Genomic DNA, 17,025 nt, shown 5'->3' with positions numbered 1-17,025 from the left:
TCATACAGGGAGCGGACCGCCACAATCAGACAGTCCCATACCCCATACTCTCTGAGCACTCCCCACAGGACTTCCCGAGGAACACGGTCGAATGCCTTCTCCAAGTCTACAAAGCACATGTAGACTGGTTGGGCAAACTCCCATGCACCCTCAAGGACCCTGCCGAGAGTATAGAGCTGGTCCACAGTTCCACGACCAGGACGTAAATCACACTGTTCCTCCTCGATCCGAGGTTCGAGTATCCGGCGTAGCCTCCTCTCCAGTACACCAGAATAGACCTTACCGGGAAGGCTGAGGAGTGTGATCCCACAATAGTTGGAACACACCCTCCAGTTCCCCTTCTTAAAGAGAGGAACCACCACCCCGGTCTGCCAATCCGAAGGTACCGCCCCCGATGCTGCAGAGTCTTGTCAACCAAGACAGCCCTACAGCATCCAGAGCCTTAAGGAACTCCGGGCGCATCTCATTGCCTCAGAGGAGCTTTTTAACTACCTCACTCTTCTTTAACTCAAGTATACAAAATAACACAACATCCTTTTACTGATAATCGATCACAAAAAACAACTTCAAATATTTAAGTAACACTTTTATTAATACAAAACAGGCTGTATAAAGAAAAAAATAACTTTCTCATGCCCGGGGAGTTCTATTGCTCCAAATTGCGTTAGCTGAGAAAGTGGCATGTTTGGAAATTTAAAAAAACAACAAAAATAAAACAAGCATACACTCCCTTTGTCCTGTTCTGGCTTCGTCATCTAGGCCGTGAAACAAAATAAAAATAACAACTAAAAGTGTCCCCTTTGCATCCCCTCTAGAAATGGGCTAAAAGCTAAGAACATAAATAACAAAAAGCACATTTTGTTTGGCTTTTTACAAATTACACAGCTTTAAAGAGTCCATCCAGTGTCCACTTATCCTTCTATGATTCTGTGGGTGAGAATAAAACACGATAACAGTACAGAGACATGACAGCTTGGTGTGGAGAGGCGAGTGAAACAGACAGAAAGACAAAGTCTGTGTGCGTGGCTCTCCGTTAGAGGTCATCAGCCGGCCTGAAAAGGGATGTAACATGCCAGTCTCTCCAGCAGAGGGTGCTGTGTGCCGCTGCGACTAGTGAGTGCTGCTGGTCCGTGGGGTTCTCTAGTCAGTACAAGTCTTTCGCCTCACTGCAGGGAGGAGCAGCTCGGTTGGGGAAAAGGCAGGAAGGTTCACCTGGGACCAGGGTCGGGTCAGCACACACACTCTGGCTTACACACACACACTTGTGGCGTGCCAGAGCCACTGACGGATTTCTGGGTCTTAAGTGGCTCTTTCCTCGGCGTCCGTCTCCTGCTTGGTCCTGCGGAGGTTGCTCTTCATTTTCACAAACTCCGGAGTATTCTCTTGTTCCTCCTCATTTTTCTGTTGATCCAGGTCCAGCTGCAACAACAAACATGTGGGAAATTGAGTCCAAATGGAGCAGAGCTTCATAATTGAACATAAAGAACTTTGTAACACCATCCATCCATCCATCCATTTTCTACCACTTATTCCCTAAAATCAAGAATGCTATTTTAAAAATATATCGATGTGTATATTTGTATTCCAATAATGATGCTTGGTATACCAAACATAACAAAAATCAGGAATATGCCATGTCAGATGTTAGATCCACTATGGACTGGACTCTCACTATTATGTTAGATCCACTATGGACTGGACTCTCACTATTATGTTAGATCCACTATGGACTGGACTCTCACACTATTATGTTAGATCCACTATGGACTGGACTCTCACTATTATGTTGGATCCACTATGGACTGGACTCTCACACTATTATGTTAGATCCACTATGGACTGGACTCTCACACTATTATGTTAGATCCACTATGGACTGGACTCACACTATTATGTTAGATCCACTATGGACTGGACTCTCACACTATTATGTTAGATCCACTATGGACTGGACTCTCACACTATTATGTTAGATCCACTATGGATTGGACTGTCACTATTATGTTAGATCCACTATGGACTGGACTGTCACTATTATGTTAGATCCACTATGGACTGGACTCTCACTATTATGTTAGATCCACTATGGACTGGACTCTCACTATTATGTGAGATCCACTATGGACTGGACTCTCACTATTATGTTAGATCCACTATGGACTGGACTCTCACTATTATGTTAGATCCACTATGAACTGGACTCTCACTATTATGTTAGATCTACTATGGACTGGACTGTCACTATTATGTTAGATCCACTATGGACTGGACTCTCACTATTATGTGCGATCCTCTATGGACTGGACTCTCACACTATTATGTGCGATCCACTATGGACTGGACTCTCACACTATTATGTGCGATCCACTATGGACTGGACTGTCATTATTATGTTAGATCCACTATGGACTGGACTGTCACTATTATGTTAGATCCACTATGGACTGGACTCTCATTAGTGTAGTGTTTTAGTTCCTGTCTTACACTCCTATTTTGGTGGCTTTTCCTGTTTTTTTGGTATTTTCCTGCAGCAGTTTGAAGTCTTCCTTTAAACTGTATTCCCCGCACCTGCTTTGTTTTTAGTAATCAAGACTATTTAAGTTTTTTTCATCCTTCTCCATGTGGACGTTGTTGATGGTCATGTCATGTACGGATGTACTTTGTGGACACCGTCTAAGCTCCACACGCTGTAAGTCTTTGCTGTCGTCCAGCGTTCCGTTTTTGTTTACTTTGCAGCTTGTCCCTCATAATATTGACAAAATAGAATGATAAATGACACAATATGTTACTGCATACGTCAGCAGACTAATTAGGAGTCTTTGTTTGTTTACTTACCACTAAAAGACAAGTTGTCTAGTATGTTCACTATTTTATTTAAGGACAAACTTGCAATAATAAACATATGTTTCATGTACCCTAAGGTTTTTTGTTAAAATAAAACCATTGTGGTCCCCTTTATTTAGAAAAGTACAGAAAAGTACCGGTACAACACTAGTTGGCACAGGTGCTTGAACCGTTCCAGCAGTTATCCATGATATGTGACATTTGGGAGACCCACTGGGCCACTAACTGGGATGTGGCGTCCGCTATTCAAGGAAAACCAGTACGTGCTTTAAGCCTTTTACCTGCTCCAGTTTCTGTTGTCGTTTCATGAGCTCGATCTCCAAGTCGCTCCTCTTCTTATGCGCCTCCTGCTCCTCTTTCTGAGCCTTGAGGACTTGCTCCCTCTTCCTCTTCTCCAGAACCTTCTGCAGTTCGGGTTTGTTCTGAGGAGCCAGGCCCCTGTGAGGAATGAACCAGAGAGAAAAACAACTAATCAGTCTATTGCTTGCGTTCATGCTTCAGTCACGTATGAATGTGGAACAGATGATGGTGACCTCATTCTGGATCTCCAGTTCAAGTGTTCTGGATTAAACATGTCAGTCATGTTGTGATAAGTTTTGACTCTCGGCCAATCACGCAGATTGGGACAAATGTTCCGCTCTGTGGACAAGACGACTGACTGACTGACTGACTGACTGCCAACACTGGAACTCATCTTGGGGAAAGTGACATATAATCATAGTCGATTTTCCCAAATCCGTCACAGAGTCACGAGTATTTTTGTGTGTCTTCACTTGCACCAAGAAGAAATGTCCTTTGAGGGACGCAGGAGTTCAAACCCCTTTTCTAAGGTCAAATACAAGCCTTCCAAGATGAAGTTATCTGGCACCATGACCCAGTTAAGTACATAATATAGCTCAAATCCAAACAAAAAGTTGTTGCTGACCCTGGTCAACATCCCATTCTTTTTACGTTGACATTATAAAAAAACATGTTTCAGTGTGAAAATGTGGCTATTAAACATTGTTAGTAACTGTAAAAGGTAACATTATGTGGGCTCTGTACTGAGGATGTCGTTGTGGCTTGTACAGCCCTTTGAGACACTTTTGATTTAGGGCTATATAAATAAACATTGATTGATTGATTGATATTTTTTTTTTTTAAATAACTGAACTACAGTTATGTCGAAAATATAAAACAAAGACACAAAAGTGTAAATATAAGTTAACCAGTATAAAATACAAAAACACCTCACGTGATGGTAGGGTTATTTTAGTAATAGAGTAATCTATCGATTGTTTTGTTCCATTAATCTATCACATTTTATTTATCGGATTAATTGGATAAAAAAACATTTTATGGAAACATACATTTTTCTGCTTGGCATTCCCTTCAGTCTTTTTCTTTTAACAATAAATTCACAACATTAAAATATAGTTGTTTGTTTAAACACCATTGCTCTCATGTGCCCGCTAATACTCACGCACACGCACACGCACACGCACACACACACACACACACACACATATACAGTCGTGGTCAAAAGTGTACATACACTTGTAAAGAAGATCATGCCATGGCTGTCTTGAGTTTCCAATCATTTCTACAACTCTTATTTTTGTGTGATAGTGATTGGAGCACATGTTGGTCACAAAAAACATTCATGAAGTTTGCTTTTTTTATTAATTTATTATGGGTCTACTGAAAATGTGAGCAAATCTGCTGGGTCAAAAGTATACATACAGCACCATACATTATCAATTTTGGTGATGTAGAAAAGTTACAATCAAATCAAATGAGCTTCATGGCCTCTTAACTTCATGTGAGTGATTATGATTGACAACACCTGTTGACTTATCTGAGCCCAATTAAATAGGGCTCACGTGATGCAGTCATTAGACTCGGTTCCAAACGCCACAATGAGAAAGTCAAAGGAACTCAGCACAGACCTGATAAAACTGTAATAAATAATCAAATAATCATTGACTTGAACAAGTCAGGAAAGTCACTTGGAGCCATTTCAAAGCAGCTTAAGGTCCAAAGAGCAACTGTGCAGACAATTGTTCGTAAGTATAAAGTGCATGGCACAGTTGTCACTGCCACGATCAGGAAGAAAATGCAAGCAGTCACCTGATGCTGAGAGAAAATTGGTCAGGATGATCAAGAGTCAACCGAGAACCACCAAAAAGCAGGTCTGCAATGAATTGGAAGCTGCTGGAACACAGGTGTCGGTGTCCACAGTCAAGCCTGTTTTGCATCGCCATGGACTGAGAGGCTACCATGCAAGAAGGAAGCCCTTCCTCCAGAAGCCACACCTTAAAGGCCTACTGAAACCCACTACTAGCGACCACGCAGTCTGATAGTTTATATATCAATGATGAAATCTTAACATTGCAACACATGCCAATACGGCTGGGCTAACTTATAAAGTGACATTTAAAATTTCCCGGGAAATATCCGGCTGAAACGTCGCGGTATGATGACGTATGGGCGTGACGTAGTCAGTTTAACGGAAGTTATGGTACCCCCGTAGAATCCTATATAAAAAGCTCTGTTTTCATTTCATAATTCCACAGTATTCTGGACATCTTTTGCAATTTGTTTAATGAACAATGAAGGCTGCAAAGAAGACAGTTGCAGGTGGGATCGGTGTATTAGCAGAGGACTACAGCAACACAACCAGGAGGACTTTGTTGGAGAGCAGACGCGCTAGCCGCCGACCTCACCTTGACTTCCTACGTCTCCGGGCCGCCAAACGCATCGGGTGAAGTCCTTCGTCCTTCCGCCGATCGCTGGAACGCAGGTGAGCACGGGTGTTGATGAGCAGATGAGGGCTGGCTGGCGTAGGTGGAGAGCTAATGTTTTTAGCATAGCTCTGTGCGTCCCGGTTGCTAAGTTAGCTTCAATGGCGTCGTTAGCACAGCATTGTTAACCTTCGCCAGCCTGGAAAGCATTAACCGTGTATTTACATGTCCATGGTTTAATAGTATTGTTGATTTTCTATCCATCCTTCCAGTCAGGGGTTTATTTTTTTTGTTTCTATATGCAGTTAAAGCACGATGCTATCACGTTAGCTCGTAGCTAAAGCATTTCGCCGATGTATTGTCGAGGAGATAAAAGGCACTGAATGTCCATTTCGCGTTCTCGACTCTCATTTTCAAGAGGATATAGTATCCGAGGTGGTTTAAAATACAAATCCGTGATCCACAATAGAAAAAGGAGAGAGTACATAGTTCTGTGAGGTCCGGTTGCTAAGTTGCTAAATTAGCCTTAGCGTCGTTAGCAGCAGCATAGTTAAGCCTTACCAGGCTGAGAATTTTTAACCGTGTAGTTACATGTACATGGTTTAATATTATTGTTGGTCTTCTGTCTATCCTTCCAGTCAGGGGTTTATTTATTTTGTTTCTATCTTCATTTGAGAACGATGCTAACACGTTAGCTCAGTAGCTAAGTGTGTCACTGATGTATTGTCTTGGAGATAAAAGTCACTTTATATGTCCATTTCGCGTTCTCGACTCATTTTCAAGAGGATATAGTATCCGAGGTGGTTTAAAATACAAATCCGTGATCCACAATAGAAAAAGGAGAAAGTGTGGAATCCAATGAGCCAGCTTGTACCTAAGTTACGGTCAGAGTGAAAAAAGATACGTCCATCACTGCCTCTCAAGTCCTTCACTGTAACGTTCCTCATCTACGAATCTTTTCATCCTCGCTCAAATTAATGGGGTAATCGTCACTTTCTTGGTCCGAATCTCTCTCGCTCCATTGTAAACAACGGGGAATTGTGAGGAATACCAGCTCTTGTGACGTCACGCTACTTCCGGTACAGGCAAGGCTTTTTTTTATCAGCGAGCAAAAGTTGCGAACTTTATCGTCGATTTTCTCTACTAAATCCTTTCAGCAAAAATATGGCAATATCGCGAAATGATCAAGTATGACACATAGAATGGATCTGTTATTCCCGTTTAAATAAAAAAAAAATCATTTCAGTAGGCCTTTAAGGCTCGTCTAAAGTTTGCTGCTGATCACATGGACAAAGATAAGACCTTCTGAAGGAACTTTCTGTGGTCAGATGAAACAAAAATGGAGCTATTTGGCCACAATACCCAGCAATATGTTTGGAGGAGAAAAGGTGAGGCCGTTAATCCCATGAACACCATGCCTACCATCAAGCATGGTGGTGGTAGTATTATGCTCTGGGCCTGTTTTGCTGCCAATGGAACTGGTGCTTTACAGAGAGTAAATGGGACAATGAAAAAGGAGGATAACCTCCAAATTCTTCAGGACAAGCTAAAATCATCAGCCCGGAGGTTGGGTCTTTGGCCCTCCCAAAGTCCTGACTTAAACCCCATTGAAAACATGTGGACAATGCTGAATAAATAAGTCCATGTCAGAAAACCAACAAATTTAGCTGAACTGCACCAATTTTCTCAAGAGGAGTGGTCAAATATTCAAGCAGAAGCTTGTGGATGGCTACCAAAAGCGCCTTATTGCAGTGAAACTTGCCAAGGGACATGTAAGCAAATATTAACATTGCTGTATGTTTACTTTTGACCCAGCACATTTAGTCACATTTTCAGTAGACTCATAATAAATTCATAAAAGAAGCAAACTTCATGAATGTTTTTTGTGACCAACAAGTATGTGCTCCAATCACTTTATCACTAAAAAATAAGAGTTGTAGAAATGATTGGAAACTCAAGACAGCCATGACATGATGTTCTTTACAAGTGTATGTACACTTTTGACCACGACTGTACACATATATACACTATATATATATATATACATACACATACATATATACATACAGCATATATATATATATATATATATATATATATATATATATATATATATATATATATATATATATATATATATATATATATATATATATATATATATATATATATATATATATATATATATATATATATATATAATAGTGTCTTCAAAGTCTGCAGTGTTTTTTTTTTTACTATAATAATAGGTACTTTTGTCAAGACCAGAACCAATTATTCATGTTTACATTGATTCTTTTTGGAATAATATGAGTCAAAGTTTTTTTCTCAGCAATTTAAATCAATTAATCTTTGCAGTACTACCTCATGGTTTTCCGTGCATCAAAAACAACTTTTCAATGGTATTATTCCAACAAAAAGATGTGATGGTCAGTCAGATCATAATTGTCAATTTTTTTATTTTTATTATTTTTTTGTGCTTTAATGTACTTTATTTAGGTACAACATTGAAGTGTTCCCCCAAAAATGTCAATTACCACCGTTAAGTTATTTGTCTTGACAGTTTTATAGTTTTATAGAAAATAATGGCATGAAGACTAAACAGAAAGTAGAAAATCAATCCACTGAGCCTTTGGCCAAACATGCTGAGGCGTGTGCCAAGATGATTGCTCATCAGGTTACAACATCTCAGGGAGGATCACACAAGTCAAACAGTCATCAGAGACATGTGAGTCGCATGTGTGCCTTTTTGCAGCCATACCAGATGTGATGTCATCCCTCCAACAACTCCTCCCAAGTTAGGAGGCCAACGACTATTGGAGAGCAGGAGCGGTGAAGACGGAGGAGAATCACAATGGATTTGAGGTAAAAGCCTGAAAAGATGAGCGCGGGTACACTAAAGCCCCAAACAAAGACAAGTTGAAGAAATGCAGAAGTGATGTGAGGCTACCTTCAGGCAGAAACCTCCATCAATCTTACAATAATGTAACAGCAGGAGGCTTTAATTAAATGTATTACCCAATGGTGACGATTACATAACTGTGCTCACAATGTTCCGAGAAGCCGCGGGAGTTCTTCTGCATCGTGATGTTACTTCCATGCCAAAGAAGTGAGCGTGTTGGATGGGATCTCGTGAGACAAACTGAAGGCTTTAACAATAAATACAACGTCTGGATTTTCACTGCTGGTCCAAGTGCTGAATATATATATTTGTATGCATTATTTTTCTAGGTTTGTCCTGATTTAACACATTTTCAAATGTTGAGGATTAAGGGTGTAACGGTACACAATAATTTCGGTTCGGTACGTACCTCGGTTTAGAGGTCACGGTTCGTTTCATTATCGGTACAGTAAGAAAACAATAAAATATACATTTTTTTGGTTATTTATTTACCAAATTTGTAAACAATGTCTTTATCCTTTTAACACTAAGTCTGCCCCAAAATAGAAATAGCTGTGTGTGTGATGGATGTGAGCCACCACTAGGCTGATCAGTCATGAATGCTAAGCATAACAATAACATACATATACACACAGGGTCCATTGCCAGGGTTCATGTGGTCAACATATATCAAATAAAAACTAAATAAGATAAGGCTCAGAATGGTTTCTTAACAAAACCTTCCACTGTATATATATTTACCAACACACTAGACAACTTGTCTTTTAGTAGTAAGTAAACAAACAAAGATTAGGTAATAATAGGTAGATAGATAGATAGTACTTTATTGATTCCTTCAGGAGAGTTTTGTGTATAAATGACACAATATGTTACTGCATACGTCAGCAGACTAATTAGGAGTCTTTGTTTGTTTACTTACTACTAAAAGACAAGTTGTCTAGTATGTTCACTATTTTATTTAAGGACAAAGCAAAGATGAATCAATGAAATCGAAACTTTGAGTCATATTCTTTTGCTCCGATGACTCGTTTATGAATGTAAGTTATATCTATATGTATATGTGTGTTGGGGTCACCCAAACAATTTTGTGGAATAGCCTTCATTTCTAAGAACAAGAATAGACTGTCGAGTTTCAGATGAAAGTTCTCTTTTTCTGGCCATTTTGAGCGTTTAATTGACCCCACAAATGTGATGCTCCAGAAACTCGATCTGCTCAAAGGTAGGTCAGTTTTGTAGCTTCTGTAACGAGCTAAACTGTTTTCAGATGTGTGAACATGATTGCACAAGGGTTTTCTAATCATCAATTAGCCTTCTGAGCCAATGAGCAAACACATTGTACCATTAGAACACTGGAGTGATAGTTGCTGGAAATGGGCCTCTATACACCTATGTAGATATTGCACCAAAAACCAGACATTTGCAGCTAGAATAGTCATTTACCACATTAGCAATGTATAGAGTGTATTTCTTTAAAGTTAAGACTAGTTTAAAGTTATCTTCATTGAAAAGTACAATGCTTTTCCTTCAATAATAAGGACATTTCAATGTGACCCCAAACTTTTGAACGGTAGTGTAAATATATATACACAGACAGTCGTGGTCAAAAGTGTACATACACTTGTAAAGAACATCATGTCATGGCTGTCTTGAGTTTCCAATCATTTCTACAACTCTTATTTTTTTGTGATAGAGTGATTGGAGCACATACTTGTTGGTCACAAAAAACATTCATGAAGTTTGCTTCTTTTATGAATTTATTATGGGTCTACTGAAAATGTGACTGGGTCAAAAGTATACATACAGCAATGTTAATATTTGCTTACATGTCCCTTGGCAAGTTTTACTGCAATAAGGCGCTTTTGGTAGCCATCCACAAGCTTCTGCTTGAATTTTTGACCACTCCTCTTGACAAAATTGGTGCAGTTCAGCTAAATTTGTTGGTTTTCTGACACGGACTTGTTTCTTCAGCATTGTCCACACGTTTAAGTCAGGACTTTGGGAAGCCATTCTAAAACCTTCATTCTAGCCTGATTTAGCCATTCCTTTACCACTTTTGAGGTGTGTTTGGGGTCATTGTCCTGTTGGAACACCCAACTGCGCCCAAGACCCAACCTCCGGGCTGATGATTTTAGCTTGTCCTGGTAATCCTCCTTTTTCATTGTCCCATTTACTCTCTGTAAAGCACCAGTTCCATTGGCAGCAAAACAGAGCATAATACTACCACCACCATGCTTGACTTGACGGTAGGAATGGTGTTCCTGGGATTAAAGGCCTCACCTTTTCTCCTCCAAACATATTGCTGGGTATTGTGGCCAAACAGCTCCATTTTTGTTTCATCTGACATCACATGGACAAAGATAAGACTTTCTGGAGGAAAGTTCTGTGTATATTTTAATGTTGATGATGGGAATTTATTATTTAAAAAAAAAAAAAAAAAAGACAACTGAATATTTCCATAAAATATACATTATTGTTTTAGTTGCTTAAGAGATATTCCTGGCTCTGAATTTGCTCATTGCTATTTTTATGTTTTTGTGCATTATTTGTTGCCGTCATCATTAAACAAACAGGTTACTCAGTACTTGAGTAGTTTTTTCACAACATACTTTTTACTTCTACTCAAGTAAATATTTGGGTGACTACTCCTTACCTTTACTTGAGTAATAAATCTCTAAAGTAACAGTACTCGTCTTTACTTGAGTACAATTTCTGGCTACTCTACCCACCTTTGATTCCGACACACTGGGAGGAATCCTTGTTCAAAAACAAAACCATCGAGTTCTCCACCAGTCTTGACTAAATTGCTCATAGAGTGTGTGTGTGTGTGTGTGTGTGTGCAGAGGCAGAGAAAGGCCCTCAGCTGTGACTGTTTTGTAATCTTGATTATATAACACGTTTTTGCCTTTTCATGCAACCATCCATCCATCCTGGCCTCCACCCACCCCCACCCCCACCGCTCTCATCAGTGTGACTAATCCGCCAAGCAAACGCCCAATCAAAAACCACTGGTGAACCTGCTATATTCCTCACGTTCAGATTGCCAATAAATGCCATGGACACTCTTGTTCTTCCATTGGAAAAAAGGCACCATTGCATCATCTCCACCGCCCTGACCTCTGCATCCTCTCCTCCCATCTCCGGAGCGCCACCTCTCTCTTCGACCTGTTTACCAACACGGCGGCTGTGATGTAACAGCTGCCGGGGGGTTATTTATAGTTGGGACACAAAGATGCCGCAGCGCTATTCCATGAGTCCACAGTGCGGTGGTGATGCTGCGCTGACCACATGACCTGCTGGGCTCTTCGCCGCTGATCTCTTGCCACTTTTGCATAACGCATTTGTGACACATTAATGGACATGAGGCTTTTATGTAACCGCTGCCATGCAAGATTCATGGTTTACATAATACTGCCGCTGGCATTGGTATATGCCACACGGAAGTCACCTAACAGGACCCCCCCACCCCTCCTGTAGAGGGCAACAGCATCCTAAAAAGGACGTCTAATATTGCATTAACTCCGCCTCCATCCGTGGAGGTCACACTCCATGGAGCCCGCCATCTGTACTGCCTCTCCATTACTTCCATTCAGCCATCTTCTTCCGCTTATCCGAGGTCGGGTCGCGGGGGCAGCAGCCTAAGCAGGGAAGCCCAGACTTCCCTCTCCCCAGCCACTTCGTCCAGCTCTTCCCGGGGGATCCCGAGGCGTTCCCAGGCCAGCCGGGAGACATAGTCTTCCCGTCGTGTACTGGGTCTTCCCCGTGGCCTCCTACCGGCCGGACTTGCCCAAAAAGGTGTTCGGGTGGCATCCTGATCAGATGCCCGAACCACCTCATCTGGCTCCTCTCCATGTGGAGGAGCAGCGGCTTTACTTTGAGCTCCTCCCGGATGGCAGAGCTTCTCACCCTATCTCTAAGGGAGAGACCCGCCACCCGGCGGAGGAAACTCATTTCGGCCGCTTGTACCCGTGATCTTGTCCTTTCGGTCAAAACCCAAAGCTCATGACCGTAGGTGAGGAAGGGAACGTAGATCGACCGGTAAATTGAGAGCTTTGCCTTCCGGCTCAGCTCCTTCTTCACCACAACGGATCGATACATCGTCCGCATTACTGAAGACGCCGCACCGATCCGCCTGTCGATCTAACGATCCACTTTTCCCTCACTCGTGAACAAGACTCCGAGGTACTTGAACTCCTCCACTTGGGGCAAGATCTCCTCCCCAACCCGGAGATGGCACTCCACCCTTTTCCGGGGTAGAACCATGGACTCGGACTTGGAGGCGCTGATTCCCATCCCAGTCGCTTCACACTCGGCTGCGAACCGATCCAGTGAGAGCTGAAGATCCTGGCCAGATGAAGCCATCAGGACCACATCATCTGCAAAAAGCAAAGACCTATTCCTGCAGCCACTAAACCGGATCCCCTCAACGCCTAGAAAGTCTGTCCATAAAAGTTATGAACAGAATGGGTGACAAAGGGCAGCCTTGGTGGAGTCCAACCCTCCCTGGAAACGTGTCCGACTTACTGCCGGCAATGCGGACCAAGCTCTGACACTGATCCTACAGGGAGCGGACCGCCACAATCAGACAGTCCGATACCCCATACTATCTGAGCACTCCCCACAGGACTTCCCGAGGAACACGGTCGAATGCCTTCTCCAAGTCCACAAAGCGCATGTAGACTGGTTGGGCAAACTCCCATGCACCCTCAAGGACCCTGCCGAGAGTATAGAGCCGGTCCACAGTTCCACGACCAGGACGAAAACCACACTGTTCCTCCTAAATCCGAGGTTGGCCTATCCGGCGTAGCCTCCTCTCCAGTACACCTGAATAGACCTTACCGGGAAGGCCATTATTTCACATGCTTTAAAAATTCTGTGGAATTTGACTGAAATGGTCTGGAATATGTGCCTCTAAAGTCAGGTTGGACCTCTGATCAGTGAGTATCTAAGGCAGGGGTGTCCAGAGTTTTCCCAACGAGGGCAGAATACAAAAAGGTGGAAGAATATACTGACACATTTACTACATCAAATATGCTAAAATCAATGCATTGTAGGTCAATCATTCATCCATCCATTTTCTACCGCTTGTCCCGTTCGGGGGTGGGGGGTTGCTGGAGCCTATCTCAGCATTTGGCTGAAGTGGCAGCTGGTTGCAGCAGCTCCGTGGTGTTCTTTAACGTTTTCTTCTTGTTTTCACCTCATTTTTGGTGGACTTTTTTCAATCTGCTCTGCACCACATCATTTCCCCATTGTGGGATGTTGTATAGTATCTTATCTTAGCCTTTCATTATAGCATTTCTCCATTTAATGTCAGTCTAACCCTCTTGTAGGGTTGTATGGTATACCGGTACTGGTATAGTATCGCGGTACTAATGAAACAAAAACAGTGTTATACTATATATATATATTTTTTTTTTAAACGGGCATGACGGTGCATATTCACGTCATGACATTGATGGTTTTACGAGCAGAGGAGCATGTTCGGCAGCGCACAATCACAGAGTACTTACAAGCAGACACAGTGTGTAGACAGAAAAGGGAGAATGGACGCATTTTGGCCTTAAAACTAAAGATAAAGGTGAAGTTATAACACTGAAACGCCCTCAGGAAGAGGTGCTTTAAGACATGGCTAGCTAGCTAGCAGATAACATCCATCCCCAGTGCTTTAGCTACTTCTAAATCACTAATCCTGGCCTCCACGGCGACAAATAGAACATGTTAAAACAGAAAATAACCAGATGTTAACAGGAAATGAACAAGTAGATTAATAATCCATTTTTACAGTACCTACTCGGTGGCCTGGTGGTTAGAGTGTCCGCCCTGAGATGGGTAGGTTGTGAGTTCAAACCCCAGCCGAGTCATACCATAGACTATAAAAATGGGACCCATTACCTCCCGGCTTGGCACTCAGCATCAAGGTTTGGAATTGGGGGTTAAATCACCAAAAATGATTCCCGGGCGTGGCCACCGCTGCTGCCCACTGCTCCCCTCACCTCCCTTGGGGTGATCAAGGGGATGGGTCAAATGCAGAGGACACATTTCACCACACCTAGTGTGTGTGTGACTATCATTGGAACTTTAACTTTAACTTACACTACCGTTCAAAAGTTTGGGGTCACATTGAAATGTCCTTATTTTTTAGGGAAAAGCACTGTACTTTTCAATGAAGATAACTTTAAACTAGTCTTAACTTTAAAGAAATACACTCTATACATTGCTAATGTGGTAAATGACTATTCTAGCTGAAAATGTCTGGTTTTTGGTGCAATATCTACATAGGTGTATAGAGGCCCATTTCCAGCAACTATCACTCCAGTGTTCTAATGGTACAATGTGTTTGCTCATTGGCTCAGAAGGCTAATTGATGATTAGAAAACCCTTGTGCAATCATGTTCACACATCTGAAAACAGTTTAGCTTGTTACAGAAGCTACAAAACTGACCTTCCTTTGAGCAGATATAGTTTCTGGAGCATCACATTTGTGGGGTCAATTAAACGCTCAAAATGGCCAGAAAAAGAGAACTTTCATCTGAAACTCGACAGTCTATTCTTGTTCTTAGAAATGAAGGCTATTCCACAAAATTGTTTGGGTGACCCCAAACTTTTGAACGGTAGTGTAACTTTAAATAAAGTATGTTTCTTACAAGTATCATTATCACTGGAGGACGAGGAATAGCTAAACATGCTTCACTACATACCGTAGGATGATACAATAGCTCACCGGTGTCACCGCTAACAAAAGCTAGCGCGCCTGAATGTAAAAAAAGTTCCATGGGTGGATCTACACCTGACATCCACTGTAATGATACCAAGTACAATAGTGTATCTAGTCGCTATGATTACATTGATATTTTTTATCGTCAAAAAATATTTTTTCCTTTTTTAAAAATGTATATTATGTTTATAAACTCAGTAAATACGTCCCTGGACACATGAGGACTTTGAATATGACCAATGTAAGATCCTGTAACTACTTGGTATCGGATCGATACCTAAATGTGTGGTATCATCCCAAACTAATGTCAAGTATCAAAGAACAGAAGAATAAGTGATTATTACATTTTAATAATAGATAGAACATGTTAAAACAGAAAATAAGCAGATATTAACAGGAAATGAACAAGTAGATTAATAAATGTTTACAGTTTGTCCCTCATAATGTGTACAAAATAATAGGTGTATAAATGACACAATATGTTACTGCATATGTCAGCAGACTAATTAGGAGTCTTTGTTTGTTTACTTACTACTAAAAGACAAGTTGTCTAGTATGTTCACTATTTTATTTAAGGACTAAATTGCAATAATAAACATGTTTCATGTACACACTTCAAAGAGCCTGTACAGTTAGGACACTACCATTTTAGTTTTCAGTTTAGCTTAGTTTTTTTTAGTAATGTTCTAATCCAGGACGTGTTTATGTTGTCTGTGAAATGCGTGGCGGCCAGTAAAAAACAAGCTGCGGGGGTCGCACTTTGGATACTCCTGATCCGAGTGTTAACTCTTTTCTACATGGTACCACTTCAGAAAAGGAAGTTATTTCACAGAATGTACACACAAGACACTCTGTCCTGGCTACTCAGTACAATATGGCTGAAGCAACAATAAAGTCCCTGTGGAGTCAGTTGTGCAATGATAAGAGACTCACCTCCCAGGCAATAATTCTGAAATATTATTACATTTTTTTATTGCATTCTACTTTAAACCCACATCCTAACAAATGGACTCTTTAACAGGCATTCCAAGATGTGACAAAGTGCACATTTGACATACCTTTTCTGGTTCATGAGCAGCTCCCGGTGCAGGTCCTGGTGGTTTCGGGAGTTCTTGACCGGGTTGATCAACTTCTTTGGTTTGATAAGCTCGCCGCAGTCTCCCTCCAGATAGTCTGGCTCAGCCATGACACTCCTCCCTGGTGACAGCGACAGACCAGGGTCACGCGAATCTGAACCAGACAAGACACCAAACACTTTTAAACGCACGTTTTATATATGAAAGGGAACAGAAATATGAGAACACTTTGTTCCGGACGACTCCCTTTATTAGGTAGACTTGCCAAAGCGATAAAGAAGAGGCGGGTGATGACGCTCACTGTCATACAACGTTTTTATAACTGTGCTGTCATGTTGCCTCTCCAAATAAGCGAAGCAGACCTCTTTAGGCCAGTGAATGTTTACCCCCTAGGGGTGTAACGGTACACAACAATTTCGGTTCGGTACGTACCTCGGTTTAGAGGTCACGGTTCGGTTCATTTTCGGTACAGTAAAAAAACAACAAAATATCATTTTTGGGTTATTTATTTACCAAATTTGCAAAATCTTCCACCCAAAATATTTTTTCTTAGTGTAATATTTGATGTGAAGTAATGGGAACCTTGGATAGGTCAATAATTCATAATAACATTGATTTTGATTCAATATTATGTTTTGAGCAATGACAGTTTGAAAAGAAAAAAAACAGCTTTGTTTTATTAGTCAACATTGCAACTTTTTCTAAATTACATTTAACCTTTTGTATTTCACTTTTGTTATGTTTGTTTATTTTAATAGTACTTTTAGA

The 17,025-nt window shown here is 41.2% G+C and overlaps 1 protein-coding gene across 4 annotated transcripts in view; it reads right to left on the bottom strand.

Moving 5' to 3' along the window:
• Positions 1-569: 569 nt before the first annotated feature.
• fam107b (family with sequence similarity 107 member B) overlaps positions 570-17,025 on the bottom strand; it is a 57,519-nt gene continuing 41,063 nt past the window's right edge. For 2 of the 4 annotated variants that reach the window (XM_062061183.1, XM_062061181.1), the window contains exons 2-4: positions 16,240-16,378; positions 3,126-3,282; positions 570-1,419 (exon numbers count right to left, since the gene is read on the bottom strand). In XM_062061183.1, coding sequence (XP_061917167.1) covers positions 1,300-1,419; positions 3,126-3,282; positions 16,240-16,367 — 405 coding nt within the window. In that variant the 5' untranslated portion in view covers positions 16,368-16,378 and the 3' untranslated portion in view covers positions 570-1,299. Of the gene's footprint in view, positions 1,420-3,125; positions 3,283-16,239; positions 16,412-17,025 lie in introns of all 4 variants that reach the window. The other 2 variants (XM_062061182.1, XM_062061180.1) reach the window with 1 other exon arrangement.

The sequence above is a fragment of the Entelurus aequoreus genome, linkage group LG10 (assembly GCF_033978785.1).
Source record: "Entelurus aequoreus isolate RoL-2023_Sb linkage group LG10, RoL_Eaeq_v1.1, whole genome shotgun sequence".
Lineage (NCBI taxonomy): Eukaryota > Metazoa > Chordata > Actinopteri > Syngnathiformes > Syngnathidae > Entelurus > Entelurus aequoreus.
Note: the sequence above shows the minus strand (reverse complement) of the source record. Positions and strands in the feature narration are given on the sequence as shown.